We start from the raw sequence: 14686 nt of genomic DNA, 5'->3' as shown, positions 1-14686 counted from the left end.
CACTAGATCTCACATTTTTTGTAGAATGTTCTTTTAGAGGTTTAATGTTATTGCACTGTACAGTATTCTGCTCACGCTGTTGTTTTTCTTTTATACTATTACAGATGGACTACAATCTAATTTATCTAAACAGGTAAAATTCTCAGTAATGCAATGCTTTGAAATCAATATTCTACCCAAAAGATTTGGACATTCAATCAAATATCAAAAATGCCAGATGGTGGTGTGACTAGGTGCAATAAAATCCGATCTCTATACGTGCACCATTGTTTCCATGACATGGATATCCCTGATTATACTCTAACATCGTAATGGAGTACCTTTGCCTTATAGAGATGATACATTTTGCCTCCATAAAGCATAGTCGTATGGCTACTCCCACCTTGATTGGGTATCTCAATTTGGTAAGAGCAGTGTATACAAAAACCACATAAAAACTTGGAAGGATATCACAGCTCTCCAGACACCCAGTCCCTTATTCAGCACCTGGCATTACTTGACATAAAAATTACCTGAGACAACTAAGTTAGAATCTCTAGGCTTTTTCCTCCTGCACTTCCAAGTTAACAGATGCTTGGCTGGTCTCTTAATGTCCCCAAGAGACAACTAGGTTATGTTTATATAATTCTCTCTAGCCTGGGAACTTGTTGGTTCTTGCCCTGCCAGTCTTAGCCCTTGAATTTTATCTGCATAAGGCAGAGCAGATACTCCACTTAGACTTTAGAAAGAGCACGGCTTTGCAGCATCACTTCCACAAACTTTCATTCAAAGTGAATTATGTCTTCAAACATTTATACCATTGTTTCTCAAGCTTGGCAACTTTGAGATGTGTGGACTTCAGCTTCCAGAATTCCTCAGCCAGCCTTGCTGGCTGGGGAATTCTAGGAATTGAAGTCCACAGATCTCAAAGTCGTCAAGCTTGAGAAATGCTGATTTATACAGTTCAAATAGTTGTCAAATTAAGAACGTTTCAACTTGAGATAATGGTGTATGGATACTCTTTTTAGCAGTAAACTACAATTTTGCTAAGAGAGAAACCACCAGAAGGATGTAATGCATTTCACCTCTGATTTCTTCAATATTTATTAAGTATTACATTTGAGTAAAGTAATTTGAAAATTTTATTTAACTTGAAATGTTGATAAAATTTGAAATAATACATTCAAGAAAAGCGAAAATACTGTTAAGTTACATTTCCATTACTACATATTACAACCATTTATTTATGTCTAGCCTTACATGTTCACTTGGGTATCACACGGACAAGAGTGGACTGTATATTAGCATGAATATACTGCTGGTAGGCATACTGTTTTTTCTTACAGAATTGCAGCCTTCAAGATACATTGCACAAGTCTCACAACTGAAGCAACAGCTTCAAACAAATTGTTCAGGCGTGATGTTCAGCTGATGCCATTAAAAGGCACTGAACAAAATCATTTATTTGTTCCACTCATGCATTCTGCAACAGCTTTCCCCAGTCTGGAATCCGCTAGATGAATTGGACCAGGGTTTTTATCATGCCCAGTCAATACAGCTATTGGTCATGCTGACTGGAGATGATGAGAGTTGTAGCCCACACATCTGGAGCACTCCAGATTGGGGTAGGCTACTTCAGATACATTTGGAAGGTCCCCCATAAGTGCAAAAAATATTCATTGTTGAGTGCATTGAGTTTCAAGGTTTTGCTTGGAAGATACATATGTTATGGGATAAGGATTCTTTTTGGCTTTCTTCTTGCACTTGGATATATCTTCAGCTGCACCAGGATGATTTTCTTCCGTCTTTAAACCAGGGTCGGAGGTTAACCTATAAGTAAAGCAACCACTCTAGTTTCATATTAAATATAAACATTAACTTGTATTCAAACTACATTAAGCATGCCATTAGTTCCTAGTTCCCATATTACTTAGTTTTTGAACGCTATTCAAAATTCATGCCAAAAAAAGCAAAAAGTGGATATAAGAAGCAAAAAAGCAGATACTAAAAACAAACAAAGCAAAACATTTAGCTGAGAAATTATATTACATACAGGTACAGTTGGAAGCTTAATAGTTAGTACATCAGATTTATTGGGCTATGTTTAATATCAAATTAACATTTGGTGGATATATCTGAGATCTGTTTTAACTTGGCTAGTAAGTGTTACCAAAGTGCACCAAAGACTAAGCTTATATTATTTCAAACAGGATACCAGAGAAATTTGTGCTGCATAAGTTAAACTACTTTTTGAACAACCATGTGCCTTTTACAACAAGAACTAAAAAAAATAGGCAGAAAATCTTTTAGCAAATGAAAGCAACTGTGGGGTTTTTTTTCAGTCCATTGATATTTTTAGACAATTATGGATATGCAGGAGAAAATAATATACAGTAATGCTACTATAAATGATTGACAAGGGCTAAATAGATATGATTTTCAACATTGTTTTAAGCTACAAAATATTTTCACTTTTTCCAGTTTGGCACATTGTGTGATTCCCAACCAACTGTCCTCTACTCAGTGAATCATGATTAAGCAGAAATTCACATGTGCTCCTTTGTGACATGAGATTATATCCTATTAAAGCAGCTTATATATGGATCACTATACCATGCAAAGGACAATTATAACTTCATATGCCAAACTGAGTACATTTCATACTAAACATATAAATTTATCTTTGCAGTTTTGCAATATGGATTCAAATTAGTTATCCATGATCTTGAGATACTGTTAATGTTACATGTTACTGTTACAAGACTCCTTACAGTAGCTTTTACTGTGATCAGGAACCACAGGACATTTCAATAAGTATAAAGAAAACAGTGGTTGCAAGGCTTAAAAAATGTTAAATGTGCTTCAGTGGATTTAAAATTAAATCTGATTTATCAAAAGATGGATTTCAAGTTTAGCTATTTCAAGTTTACCAGACAACCTGAAGAATGCATTCAAAAGGATGGATGTCAGATTTTGTTTATTGGCAATGTAAAAAATTGAAGGGGTTGTTATTATTATAATTATTATTATCCCATTTTATTTTTTTAATTAGGTCAACTCAAGGCAGCAAACATATCTCCTGCCTCCTATTTTCCCCACAACAACCATCCTTTGAGGTGGGTCGGGCTGAGAGAGTATGACTGGCCCAAAGTCACCCAGCCGGCTTTCATGCCTAAGGGAGGCCTACAATTCACAGTCCCCTGGTTTCTAGGTCAGCACCTTCACCACTACACCATATGATTTGGTTCTGTGAATCACTGATACTTTTTTCAAATAATATTTTATGAGGATTTTTTTTGGTGTTAAAAATATTAATGTTAAGTTAAATTATGTCCCAAAACCTTGGAATTTGACTATTTTTGAGGAGTTATGGTTGCATTGGACCTGGGTGTTGCTAAGAGACTTATTGGAAAAGTAGTAATATTCCTGATATATATTAAGGATTGAATTCAAGAGATGTGTGAATTGTCCATTTTTGAGAAGGCAATTTAATTTACTAATCAAAAAATGACTCAGTATCTTTTTATGTGGCATATATTTTACGATATTTTATGAGAATATTGATTAAAAAAAAACACCCTAAGGTAGATTTAGAAATCTGTTTGACATTTGATTAATATGTGACATATATAAATGATTTCCCCCTTTCGTTTTGTTTTATTTTGGTTAAGTTGGGTAGCCATATTTTTGTAGTTTTTCATGTATTTTCCTATTTTTTAATTTTTTCTATTTCTTTCTATAAAACTATAAATAAATAAATTAAAAGAAGAAAATCAATACTATCATTTTGCAATTTACACTGATGTAATACTGTAAAGTTGTAAGCAAAATTCTAATAATTAGTGAATGCATGTATGGAATGTGGCCAAAAAGATGGCTTGCAGCTAAGTGAGAACTCATATGTCTTCCAGCTAACTTTAATCCACCCATATTTCTGTCCTGACTTTTTAAAGTACAGTCACATCTGAATTCTGCCCTATTAATTTCAGTCCCTATTGGGCAAACAGCTTATCCCACATAAGTTTTAAAAAATGGTCACAGTGATATTATAAAATCACGACATTAGTTAATATAAAGGAAGCACTAGATCTTCTGCCCTAAAATTCCTAGAGCAAAAATTAAGGTGAGATTCTTCTCCTTCCCTAGAAAAGAATGTAGATTGTCTAAATTTAACTGATCTTCTAGTTTTCAGAAAATATAGGCAAAGCAGTGGAAAAGAAAAAGAAGGGAAGACAAAATCAGAGAGTGGTTATTATACAAATTTAATTCTATCAGGTAGGAATTTCATTGATTAAATTTATATTAAGCCTATCCATTCTTAACTCAGTGAAATTTAATTACTATTATTTTGTACCTTTTCTCATCTCAGCTTCCCCCACCAAAGTATCTTCTTTGTGGTGCTACAATTCCCAAAATTCCCAGCTAGCACAGCTAGTGGGAGCCCATACAAACTACCATTAAAGTATGATAAATTTTTAACTCCCAACTAACATTAAGAGATTAAAGCATGCACAAAATTCAACTTTCCATTGAAAAAGAAAAGCTATGCACAATCACTGCAAGGAGATTTGGCCTCATATTTGGGAGGCACATTAACCTCAACACCTAGGATTAACTTTTTCCATAAAACATTAAATACCATTCCATAGTCCTCCTCTAAAATTGAAATCCTTCCTTTGTAATCCCACTATCTATTCTGTCCTCTCTAACCACTGAAGGTCTTTCTATTTCACAGATCAAGCTTTCCATTCCTATATACCCACTTCACATATCACGTATATGCATTCAGTTCACATTCTATTATGTCCTCAACCTGTACCTACTTGCAGCAATGTCCAGGGTGGTAGTGGTGGCAGCATACGTGTGCATCAAAACAGGCAAGAAGTCATGATGTCATAATTGACATCCTGTCTCTTTGCATGTGTGTGCCATTTTGCCTGTTTTGACCACTCATATGGACACTGCTGCCCATCTGGTTCAGATTTTTTTAAACAGCACCAAATTCTTTAAAATGATCTTCAGCATAGTATTTTCTTAACCCCACATTTCCACTTACATAGCAAAATAGATGGTTTTTACGTTTAAAAAAAAAAAAACCCTAAATCTTTTCATAATTATAGCCATGTTAATAAAAACATTCAATAATCTTAAATGTATGTTAATTCTAGAGTAGATCTCCAAACAGAACCAGGGCTTCTACAACACATTAAGATAATTTTCTATATAGAACTACTGGTTAATTTATGTCTCAAAATACAAATATTTATATTTAACCAAATAAAAAAAATCATTTCATTTAATGAAAATAAGCTGCTCTATACTGCCCAGTAACTCTATGATTTTACTCCTTCCTGTCAGTCATGGGTCTTTATCTGCTGTATACTTTTGTAACTGGGAATTTGGGCAGAGGGCTAGAAGCAGCAGCAGTATCTAAAGATGGTAAAATTGACTAGTATGCAGGTTCTTCTGTTTTCATACTGAATCCATCAACTGTCTTGGTGACTAGTTGCAAGAATATCTTACAGGCATCACTTCTTTGGGTAAAAAGGAAAGTTTACAGAATGAAGCAAAGCTGCAAGTTTTGTACAAAAAATAAAATAAGTAAACAGCTTAAAGGAAACAGCCGCATAGAAATATTGCTTTATCTAAGCTTCTCCCTTCGTAGTAGCAGTGGTGCCACCAGGAGATATAAAGGATAAAGCTGAGGAAGGCACAGTGCTGAGAGAAGGTTCTTCCCTAAGCACAGAGGAAGTGGTGGTGCTGACTTCTGACCCCAATTAGCCCACTTCCCTCTGTTAGTAATCCACAGGCTGGAGTCACAAGGAGGAGAAGCTGCTTTTACCTGAATCTATGCCCACCACTGGTCACTCAGCAACACCAAAACAGAGTAGTGGCTGAATCCTACTGCAACTCAGGTAAGGCAGTGATTAGAGAGCCTAATGCACCTCCCAGTATGTAAGGCAGGGCCTAGAAATCTCAAATGAGTCACTGAGTAGCTGTACAGGACTCAGATAAAAATGGTGTCTGAGGAACATCACTCACTCATCTTCATCAGCCAAGTGTGGGTGTCCAGGTAGCTAGTAGTCACCTCTGAAGGAATGAGACAGGTCAGGATTGTCAAGGAGCAGGAGGCCCATTTTAAGAAAAGCAGGCTGCTTCACCAAATCAGCATTCATGTGCGAACAATGTGCATCACCACAAGAAATAACTGCCAGATACGGCTAGACCTGACCTTGACTGCCCAAAACCAAAGGATTTCTGTCATTCATTCAGAACCAGTTCTACTCTGTCCAAACCATCAGATAGAGCTCCTGCTCGCTGGAGTCTCAGTATTTCTCCCTGCATTAGTGATACAAGAAGATTACCACATCCTGGTTGAAAATGCTGCACAGGGAGAGCATGAGGCCAGAGACAAGAACTAAGGGAGATGATGGAAGCTGGAATTTTCTACTATGCTGAAGAACTCTCATCCAAACCATCACTGGTGTGATAAGTCACATCTGACACCTTTGGACTACCTTGCTGTTAGCAGGGTGACAGCTGCTTTACCCACTACACTGCCATCTTGTTCTGCTTTGGAGCAGGTAGCTTGTCATTAGTTAGCAGCATGGCTTTCCAGCAGTGACAAGGATGGATGGATGATGCTTTCTAGACTGAAATATTATTTTATGTCCTTGATGACCAGCATCTTCTAATGAGTATAGGCAGCTTAGCATGGATCTCCATATAAAGCTTTTAAGTCATCCCATACTATACTGCCCTCAGAACCAGACTCTTAAAAGCTGTTGTTAAAAACTCAATCTTCATTGTGAATGCTGGTTTGTAAAGCTTATTAAATGCCATGGCAATAGGCTGATTTTGTGGAGGGTTGCTTTAAACATGATTCAATTTCATGCAAGAGTTAAGCAACTGCACTTAAGCCTAACTTATTACAAATACTGTACGTACAAACATGCAGTGAAGAGCAACACACCAAGTGGGGTTTTTTTGCAGGCAATCTAAAAAAGAAAAGCCAAAACTGAGCCCCAAATAGGTGGAACAGTAGTCCATGATAATTGTTATCTACCTTTCAACCAGTAGAAAAGTTGGCTAAGGTGATGATATTTTTAAAAAACAAAAATAATGAAACGTAAGAAACAACACAAATAATGCTTCTGAAGTAAAACAAACAAACCTGAAATAGAATAAATAATAATAGTCTTGCCCAGAGACAAGTAGAGTTTAAAGTAGGACTTTTACCCAGTAACCATCTTTTGATTAATTATAAGAAGGCAAAGGTTGTAGTATTTCCCCAAAGCCCTGAGATAATCAGCTAGAACATCCAGGGCAATATCATTAATCAGCCTAAGTGCTTGTAACGGAGGTCCGGGATTGTGGGAACTAACTTGTTTTTATGTATATTTCCTTGTCCAAATTAGTAGATGGAGAAGCTTCCTCTATCTACTTTGAAGTGATGGGAATAAGGCTTTTATCAGGGGAGAAAAAAGACAAGCTTTAGAAGTTAGTAAGCTATAAATTGTTGTAACCAGATAAGATCTTGTGGAGAAACCCCAGTTGTATGTTGATTTGTAACTTTTGAAACCTTTGTTAATTAAAATCAAAGCAGTATCCTTAATTGTTGTCACTGGTGAAGAGGGGTGGAGGCCAGCCTGGAAAGAGTACTTAAGATAAGCCCCGGAGCTATAGAGAGAGGACGGAGGGAGCTTTGGAAGAGACATCGGCTTTGTATCTTTGTTGGTCTGCGGAATCAACTTTCCTCAAGGAAGCTGCGAACCTCAAGCCTTAATCTAGGCTCGCTTGGAAGGCTACTTCACGTGAGGCTGCTCAGGTGGAAAAGGATTTATCTACCTGCTTTTTACTTTTATGGGACTGTTTGCTTTCATTGAGCAAGTTTTAATCTGCAGCTTAATTTTTTGTATTCAATCCTTTTTTGAGCAGTGAGTAAAAAGCCTCATTTGGAAAGTATTCATTTGTTTCTTGAGTTGTTTTGGCATTGCACACAACCAGCAACGGAAAGAACCGAGAGAGAGATGTACCAGCCCCAAGGGCAGTTGTCACAGTGCTTTATATATCTTGAGGTAGTATTCCATACCTTGAATAAGAAGAAAAGCCAAGTTGGAAATGTAATGCACAGCACAGACAAGTGCTACAGGTTATTTCTGATTCCTCCGTGCAAAAGAAGGATGTTTTCTGCTTGCCTGCATTAAATCATGTGAGGCTAAGTCAGTGGCTCAACCCAGTTAGGACTATACTCCAATTACCTTGGGCAAATTATTCAGTCCAAATTTCTGAGGGCAATACATCAGAACCTCAAGCATGTTCCAAATGTGCCTGGAGCCTGGCCTACTCAAGTTAGAAACTCATTCTTGGCCAATGTATAAACCCTGGTTAAGCTTGACTTTTGTCCCCTTTAAAATCTCTGATTATCTCAGTTCAGTCTGGAAGTTGGCCCTCCCTGATAAACTGTGGACCTACATGTTGTCACCTGAGATTTTGCTGTCTGTGGGTTATGACTAAATCAGGATACTTTTAAAACAAAGTCCTAAACACTGAACTGCAAAATGAGATGAATACTGTCCTTAACCGTTAGATTCTGAATCAGAGTCTGCGGCCAACAAATTATTGTACCACCTTGAAACAGCCTATTTCAGAGCCTTCTTCACGTTCAGGATTTTTCCATCTGCTCCTAAGGAAGGCAGGTTTAAAGGACTCTCTATAAGGAGTACACCAACTCTTGTGGATCAGGAGTAGTAGAAATAGTTGGGCATATTATGTTAGTGTTGAGTGGATTGTTAGACGTATGACACAGTTTTGATTGTGGTGAGTGATTCTTTGTACCCTGGGGATAGTAGGAGTAAAATGAGATATACAGTGGAAACAGTGCTTATTGACAGACTGAAGAAAGACGGTGGCAGTTGAGAGATTGAGAACTGGGAAATACTGTGGAAGACTGAATTGAAAGGAAACTATTAGCGCACAAAATTGATGAGACATTGATTAGGAAAAGTTCCATCTTTCCAGAGACAGAAGTTGTTCGACAGTATAGCAGAGAAAGTGAATTCCTGGTCTTGCAACTGGGAGGCTGTTTCAGACTGTATGCTGGCCACCACTAGAAGCTGGCAAACTGAAAGTAGGCAGAGATCCTTTTGGACACATGAATACTGCTGGATTCATACATGGAGACTGTGAACAGGAAGGCCTTTTCGTATTTGCAGCTGCCGTGCTAGTTGCAGCCTAAATGGAACTGAAGGAACTCAGTACAGTGACATACATCCTCATCAACACAATGGACTCTATAAGGGATTGACTTTGAAAACCACCTAACTGGCATTAGTACAAAATATAGCATCCGGCTTGCTGACTGATGCTCAGCACCATGAACACCAACTTTACGGATCCTGTACTGGTTCCAATAGGCTTCCGGGTTGGATTGGCACTTGGATACTTGCAGGATCTTTCTCTAACCAGTGCCAATCTGACCAAGGCATTCCTCCTGGGAGAAATTACTGGTGATCTTTCATTTTCAGGTGTTAAAGGGGTATAAAGCTAGCAAGTATTCTTGGTCACAGGAATAATAGCCACTTCTGTGACCACCATCAACAGGACTTTTAAGGACTGGTAGAGTCATTGTCACCCTAGAGAGTGAAGTCTCCTGAGAAATCTGTATGCGGGCCAAGAAGCTACAGTTAGAACCGGTCATGGAACAATCGATTGGTTCAAATAGGGAAAGGAGTATGACAAGGCTGTATACTTTCACCCTGCTTATTTAACCTATATGCAGAGTACATCATGAGAAATGCCAGGCTGGAAGAATCACAAGCCGGAATTAAGATTGCAGGGAGAAACATCAACAACCTCAGATATGCAGATGATACCACCCTAATGGCAGAAAGTGAAGAAGAACTAAAGAGCCTCTTGATGAGGGTGAAAGAGGAGAGTGCGTAATCTGGCTTGAAACTCAACATTAAAAAAACTAAGATCATGGCATCTGGACCCATCAATTCCTGGCAAATAGAAGGGGTAGAAATGGAAGCAGTAACAGACTTCATTTATTTGGGCTCCAAGATCACTGCAGACGGAGACTGCAGCCATGAAATTAAAAGACGCTTGCTCCTTGGGAGGAAAGCTATGGCAAACCTAGATAGTATATTAAAAGCAGAGACATCACCTTGCCAACAAAGATCCGCATAATCAAAGCTATGGTTTTTCCAGTAGTAATGTATGGCTGTGAGAGCTGGACCATAAGGAAGGCTGAGCGCCGAAGAATTGATGCCTTTGAACTGTGGTGCTGGAAAAGACTCTTAAGAGTTCCCTGGACTGCTAGGAGGTCAAACCAGTCAATCTTAAAGGAAATCAAACCTGACTGCTCATTGGAAGGATTGATAATGAAGCTCAAGCTCAGATATTTTGGTCACCTAATCCGAAGAGAGGACTCTTTGGAAAAGACCTGATGCTGAGAAAGATTGAAGGCAAAAGGAGAAGAGGACGGCAGAGGATGAGATGGTTAGATAGCATCACTGAAGCAATGAGCATGAAACTGAGCAAACTCAGGGAGGCAGTGAAGGACAGGAAGGCCTGGCGCAATATGGTTCATGGGGTCATGAAGAGTCGGACATGACTTAACGACTGAACAACAACAACAGAGTCATTGTTATGCTATGCTGTGGATAGTACTTCAAGTATTTTTTTTTTTTATATTTCTTACTGTGGATGCTTTAATGTTTCATTATATGTTGATATTTGTATGATCATGATTGTGGTTAGCTGCTGGAGGTCTTTTGATTTGACAGCATATACATTTAATAAAGTAAATAAATGTTATATTGTGAATCTATGGAATAAACTTATTATGCCCTGTTGGAAAACTTTCCAGGCCACACAAATGAATTCTTGCTTATCTTCTTACTTGCAGACAGACAGCCCACTGCAGACTATACAATAGCAAAATTTGGGGCAGTGGCATGTAGGGTGTAGCAACTGATAAGCGATCATCAGCAAAACTAGTAATCCAAGTGTCTCAATAGTTTCAGCAAATAATTTCCTACTACAGTAGAGTCTTGCTTATCCGACATAAACGGGCCGGGAGAATGTCGGATAAGTGAAAACGTCGGATAACACACAGTAACGATTGAGCGTGGTAAAAAAAAAACCACCGATCCGCCGTGCCTGTTGCAATCGATTTTTGCGTTGCAGCGCCGCACCATCAGGAGCAACAAGAGTATACTCACGCTTGCAAACAAGCGGCACACTTTTCTCGTCACTGATTTATGTGTGTTGTGTTTTTTTTAGGGGCGTCAGATAAGACGGAATGTTGGATAAGCGAAGGTCGGTTAAACGAGACTCTATTGTACTTTTATATTCTTATTTGTTTATTATGTATTCCTTATTGTACGAACAGTTTAATGTGTATAATCCTCAGTAAATCTCTATATGATTATGGAGTGAAAGAAAAAATACTTTTAGTGGATTAGATTTAATCAACAGAATGCTTGAAGAACTCTGGACAGATTTTTAGGACATAATTAAAGATGAAGTAAAAAAACAACAACCTTGAAATGCAAAAAAGAAAAAGACAAAATAGCTGTCTGCTGTTAAAAATAGCTGAAGAAAGGCAGAAAGCAAAAGGCCACAAAAACAGGGAAAAAGTTGGCCAATTAAATGCTGAGTTCCAGAGAAGAGCAAAGACAAAAAAAATGTCTAAATAAGCAATGCAAAGAAATAGAGAATAATGTAGCAGCATAGGAGAATATTTATTTTTTAAAAATTAAAAAATCAAGAGAACCTTTAATAAAGGGATGAGCATGATAAAAGAAAAGTTCTGCTGGAAAAGAAAATATAAAGAGAAATGGCATAAATATACAGTAGCACTATACAAAAAAGTTCCAAAATTTGCTGATACATATGAAGACTTGATCAGTGAACTAAGCCAGACGTTCTGGCAAATGAAGTTAAATGGGCCCTATTGCTAACAACAAAGGTGCAGGATTTGATGAAATAAAAGACATACTGTTTAAAACCTTCCAAAACAATTTTAAAATTCTACTTGTTAATATACAGATATGGAAAATACAGCAGTAGCCAAGGACTGGAAAAGATTAATTTATACTCCAAAAACCAAATGAGCACTGCTAAAGAATGTTCAAACTACTACGCAATTGCACTTATCTTACACGATAGTAAGAGACATTTAAGATTTCACAATCCAGTCTTCAAGATTATATGAACAGGAAGCGCCAGATGTATAAGCTAGATTCAAAAAGGCAAAGGCTCCCAAGATCACATTACTAACATCCAGTGGATAATGGAAAGGGCAAAGTTAGCTCCAAAAAATGTAAAAGCTTTGCTTTATTGGTTATACCAAGCCTTTTGACTGTGTAGGCCACAACAAATTCATGATAGCCCTTAATAATTTTACCCAGGCCATCAATTCTGCTTTCTGAATAATTTGCATGATGACTAGGAAGCAACAGTTACAATGGAATATGGTACAATTAAATTGTTCAAAATTAATTTTGCACAGTGCTACCTTCTTTAACATATAAGCAGAGAAATGCTAGACTAGAACTGGAAACTGGAATTCAAACTGTTGGGAGAAACATCAACAGCCTCAGATATGCAAATTTTAGTGGCTGGAAGCAAGGAAAAGTTAAGGAATTTCTTGTTAATGGTGAGAGTGCAAACGGGTTTCTGCTACTATTTATTTTAAATATATATATATTATGTTAAAAGGCAATGCCAAACCACACAAACAGATGGATAAGAAGCTGTTTAACAGCTGAAATAGTAACAGACTTCATATTTCCAGACAAGCATTCACAGCTGTGGTGATGTGGCCATGAAACAAAGATGCCTGTTACTTGAGAGAAAATCTATGACAAATTTACACAAAATACTGAGGTGCAGAGACATCACAATGGCAACAAAGGTATATATTGTCAAGATTATTATTTTCCCAGTTGTAACAAATGGCTTTGAAAATTGGAACACTCAAAAAGCTGAAGAAAAATCAATGCCTTTGCATGGTAATGTTGGAGAAAATTGCTAAGAATACTTTGGACTGAAAAAACACATATTTCATCAATAGATGAAGTAAAAAATAGAATGCTCACTGGAAGCACTAATAATGAAGCTATTTTAAATATTTTGGTCACATAAAGTGAAATCTATAGTCATTGAAGAATACCCTGCTGCTTGGAAACTACAAAAGAGGTGACAAAAACAACATGGATAGATGCTATCAGTGATGACACAATGTGAACTTAGAAGAACTCAAAGAAGCAGTTACTGACAGACAATCCTGGTAAAAGGATGTCTACTCAGTAAAATTTAGAAGTGACAGAACAACTGTAAGATGAAATCAAGGTCAATTGACTGAAGAGGGATTTAGTTTTCAATGGTTATTGTATGCACAGTTAGATAACATTTGGAATTGAACAGCACAAGACAGAATTTGTAATTGAACTATGGACAAATGATGAACATGCAATTGCTAAAATGTATAAACTTTTGTTGAAATTTGAAATGGAAGAACAAGTGAAACGAAGTGTATGATAAAATGGGCTAAGAACTTTGGACATAATATACTGATGGAACAATGGGAAAACATGTGGCTGAAAGGACTGAAATTTACATTATGTTATAATTTAAAAGAGAACTTTTATAAGATGATGTACCATTGGTACATGACTCCAAAAAAATATCTAGAATATATAAAGATACTTCAAATTTATGTTGGAAATGTGGAAAACATGAAGGGCCTGGTGAACTTGTAAAAAAGCCAGAAATTTTTGGGTTCAAATACATACAGTGATACAAAGAATTTTAAAGAATAACATTCAGTTGAAACCAGAACTCTTCTTGTTGGGACTAATGGATAGACAGTTAGAAAAGAGTTATGGAAGATTGTTTTTATATATGATAACTGCTGCAAGACTATTATATGCTCAAAAATGGAAAGACTCTGAAATACCCACAATGGAGGAATAAATGGTGAAGATGACAGAATTAGCAGAGATGGCAAAATTGACTTGTTTGATTAGAGAAAGGACAAGAACTGGATTTATTAGTGACTGGAAACTCTTTATGGACTTTTTGCTGAAAATGGAAAAAAATGAACTTGTGATTTATGGGTTTGATTACTAGAAAGGATAGACTATGGAAAGAAGGAAATTATGTTGTAACCTTAGCGAGAGAAGGTAAAATACAAATGGACTTGTAACTGCTGTGAAGAAGTCCGGAAGCCGCTTCTTTATAACTTTTTCTTTCCTTTCTTTCTTTTCTCTATTTCTTTCTTTGTACCTTTTTTAAAACTTTCCTTTCCTTACTTTTCTCTTTCAAAATTTGTATTGTTTTTATTCTTTTAAATATTTATTTAATAAAAATTGTCTATCCATTAGTCCCAAGAAGAATATCTAAGTAAAGTTTAGAAGTGACAGAACAACTGAACAAGACGTCTATTTTGTGCTGCTGCCTGCACTTACTTGTCTTCAACTGTGAGGCATTCTGGTTGAAGGTGGACTTCAGGGATACACCATTGCTGCTGGTGTATCACCCTCCCTGCTGCCCAGTGGTTTCCCTGCCTGAGCTGCTGGATTCCATTGCTAGATTGGCTGTTGGTGCTTGGGGATTTCAACTCGCCACCTGATGATGATATCCTGCTCAAATATTTTCAAAACACCTTGCAATTGTTCTTACTACTACCCTCCTC

The 14686-nt window shown here is 37.1% G+C and overlaps 1 protein-coding gene across 2 annotated transcripts in view; it reads right to left on the bottom strand.

Moving 5' to 3' along the window:
- Positions 1 to 970: 970 nt before the first annotated feature.
- The window catches only part of SPDL1 (spindle apparatus coiled-coil protein 1), a 39356-nt gene continuing 25640 nt past the window's right edge, over positions 971 to 14686 (bottom strand). The window contains exon 12 of one of the 2 annotated variants that reach the window (XM_088133618.1): positions 971 to 1809. In XM_088133618.1, the coding sequence (XP_087989744.1) occupies positions 1656 to 1809 (154 nt within the window). In that variant the 3' untranslated portion in view covers positions 971 to 1655. The remainder of the gene's footprint in view (positions 1810 to 14686) is intronic. The other variant, XM_007434275.4, reaches the window with a different exon arrangement.

The sequence above is a fragment of the Python bivittatus genome, unplaced genomic scaffold (assembly GCF_059951505.1).
Source record: "Python bivittatus isolate LINGU-HERP-01145 unplaced genomic scaffold, Pbiv_v1 ctg000080_np1212, whole genome shotgun sequence".
In the NCBI taxonomy this organism is placed as follows: Eukaryota; Metazoa; Chordata; class Lepidosauria; order Squamata; family Pythonidae; genus Python; species Python bivittatus.
The sequence above is the reverse complement of the archived record's forward strand: the minus strand, read 5'-3'. Positions and strand labels throughout refer to the sequence as shown.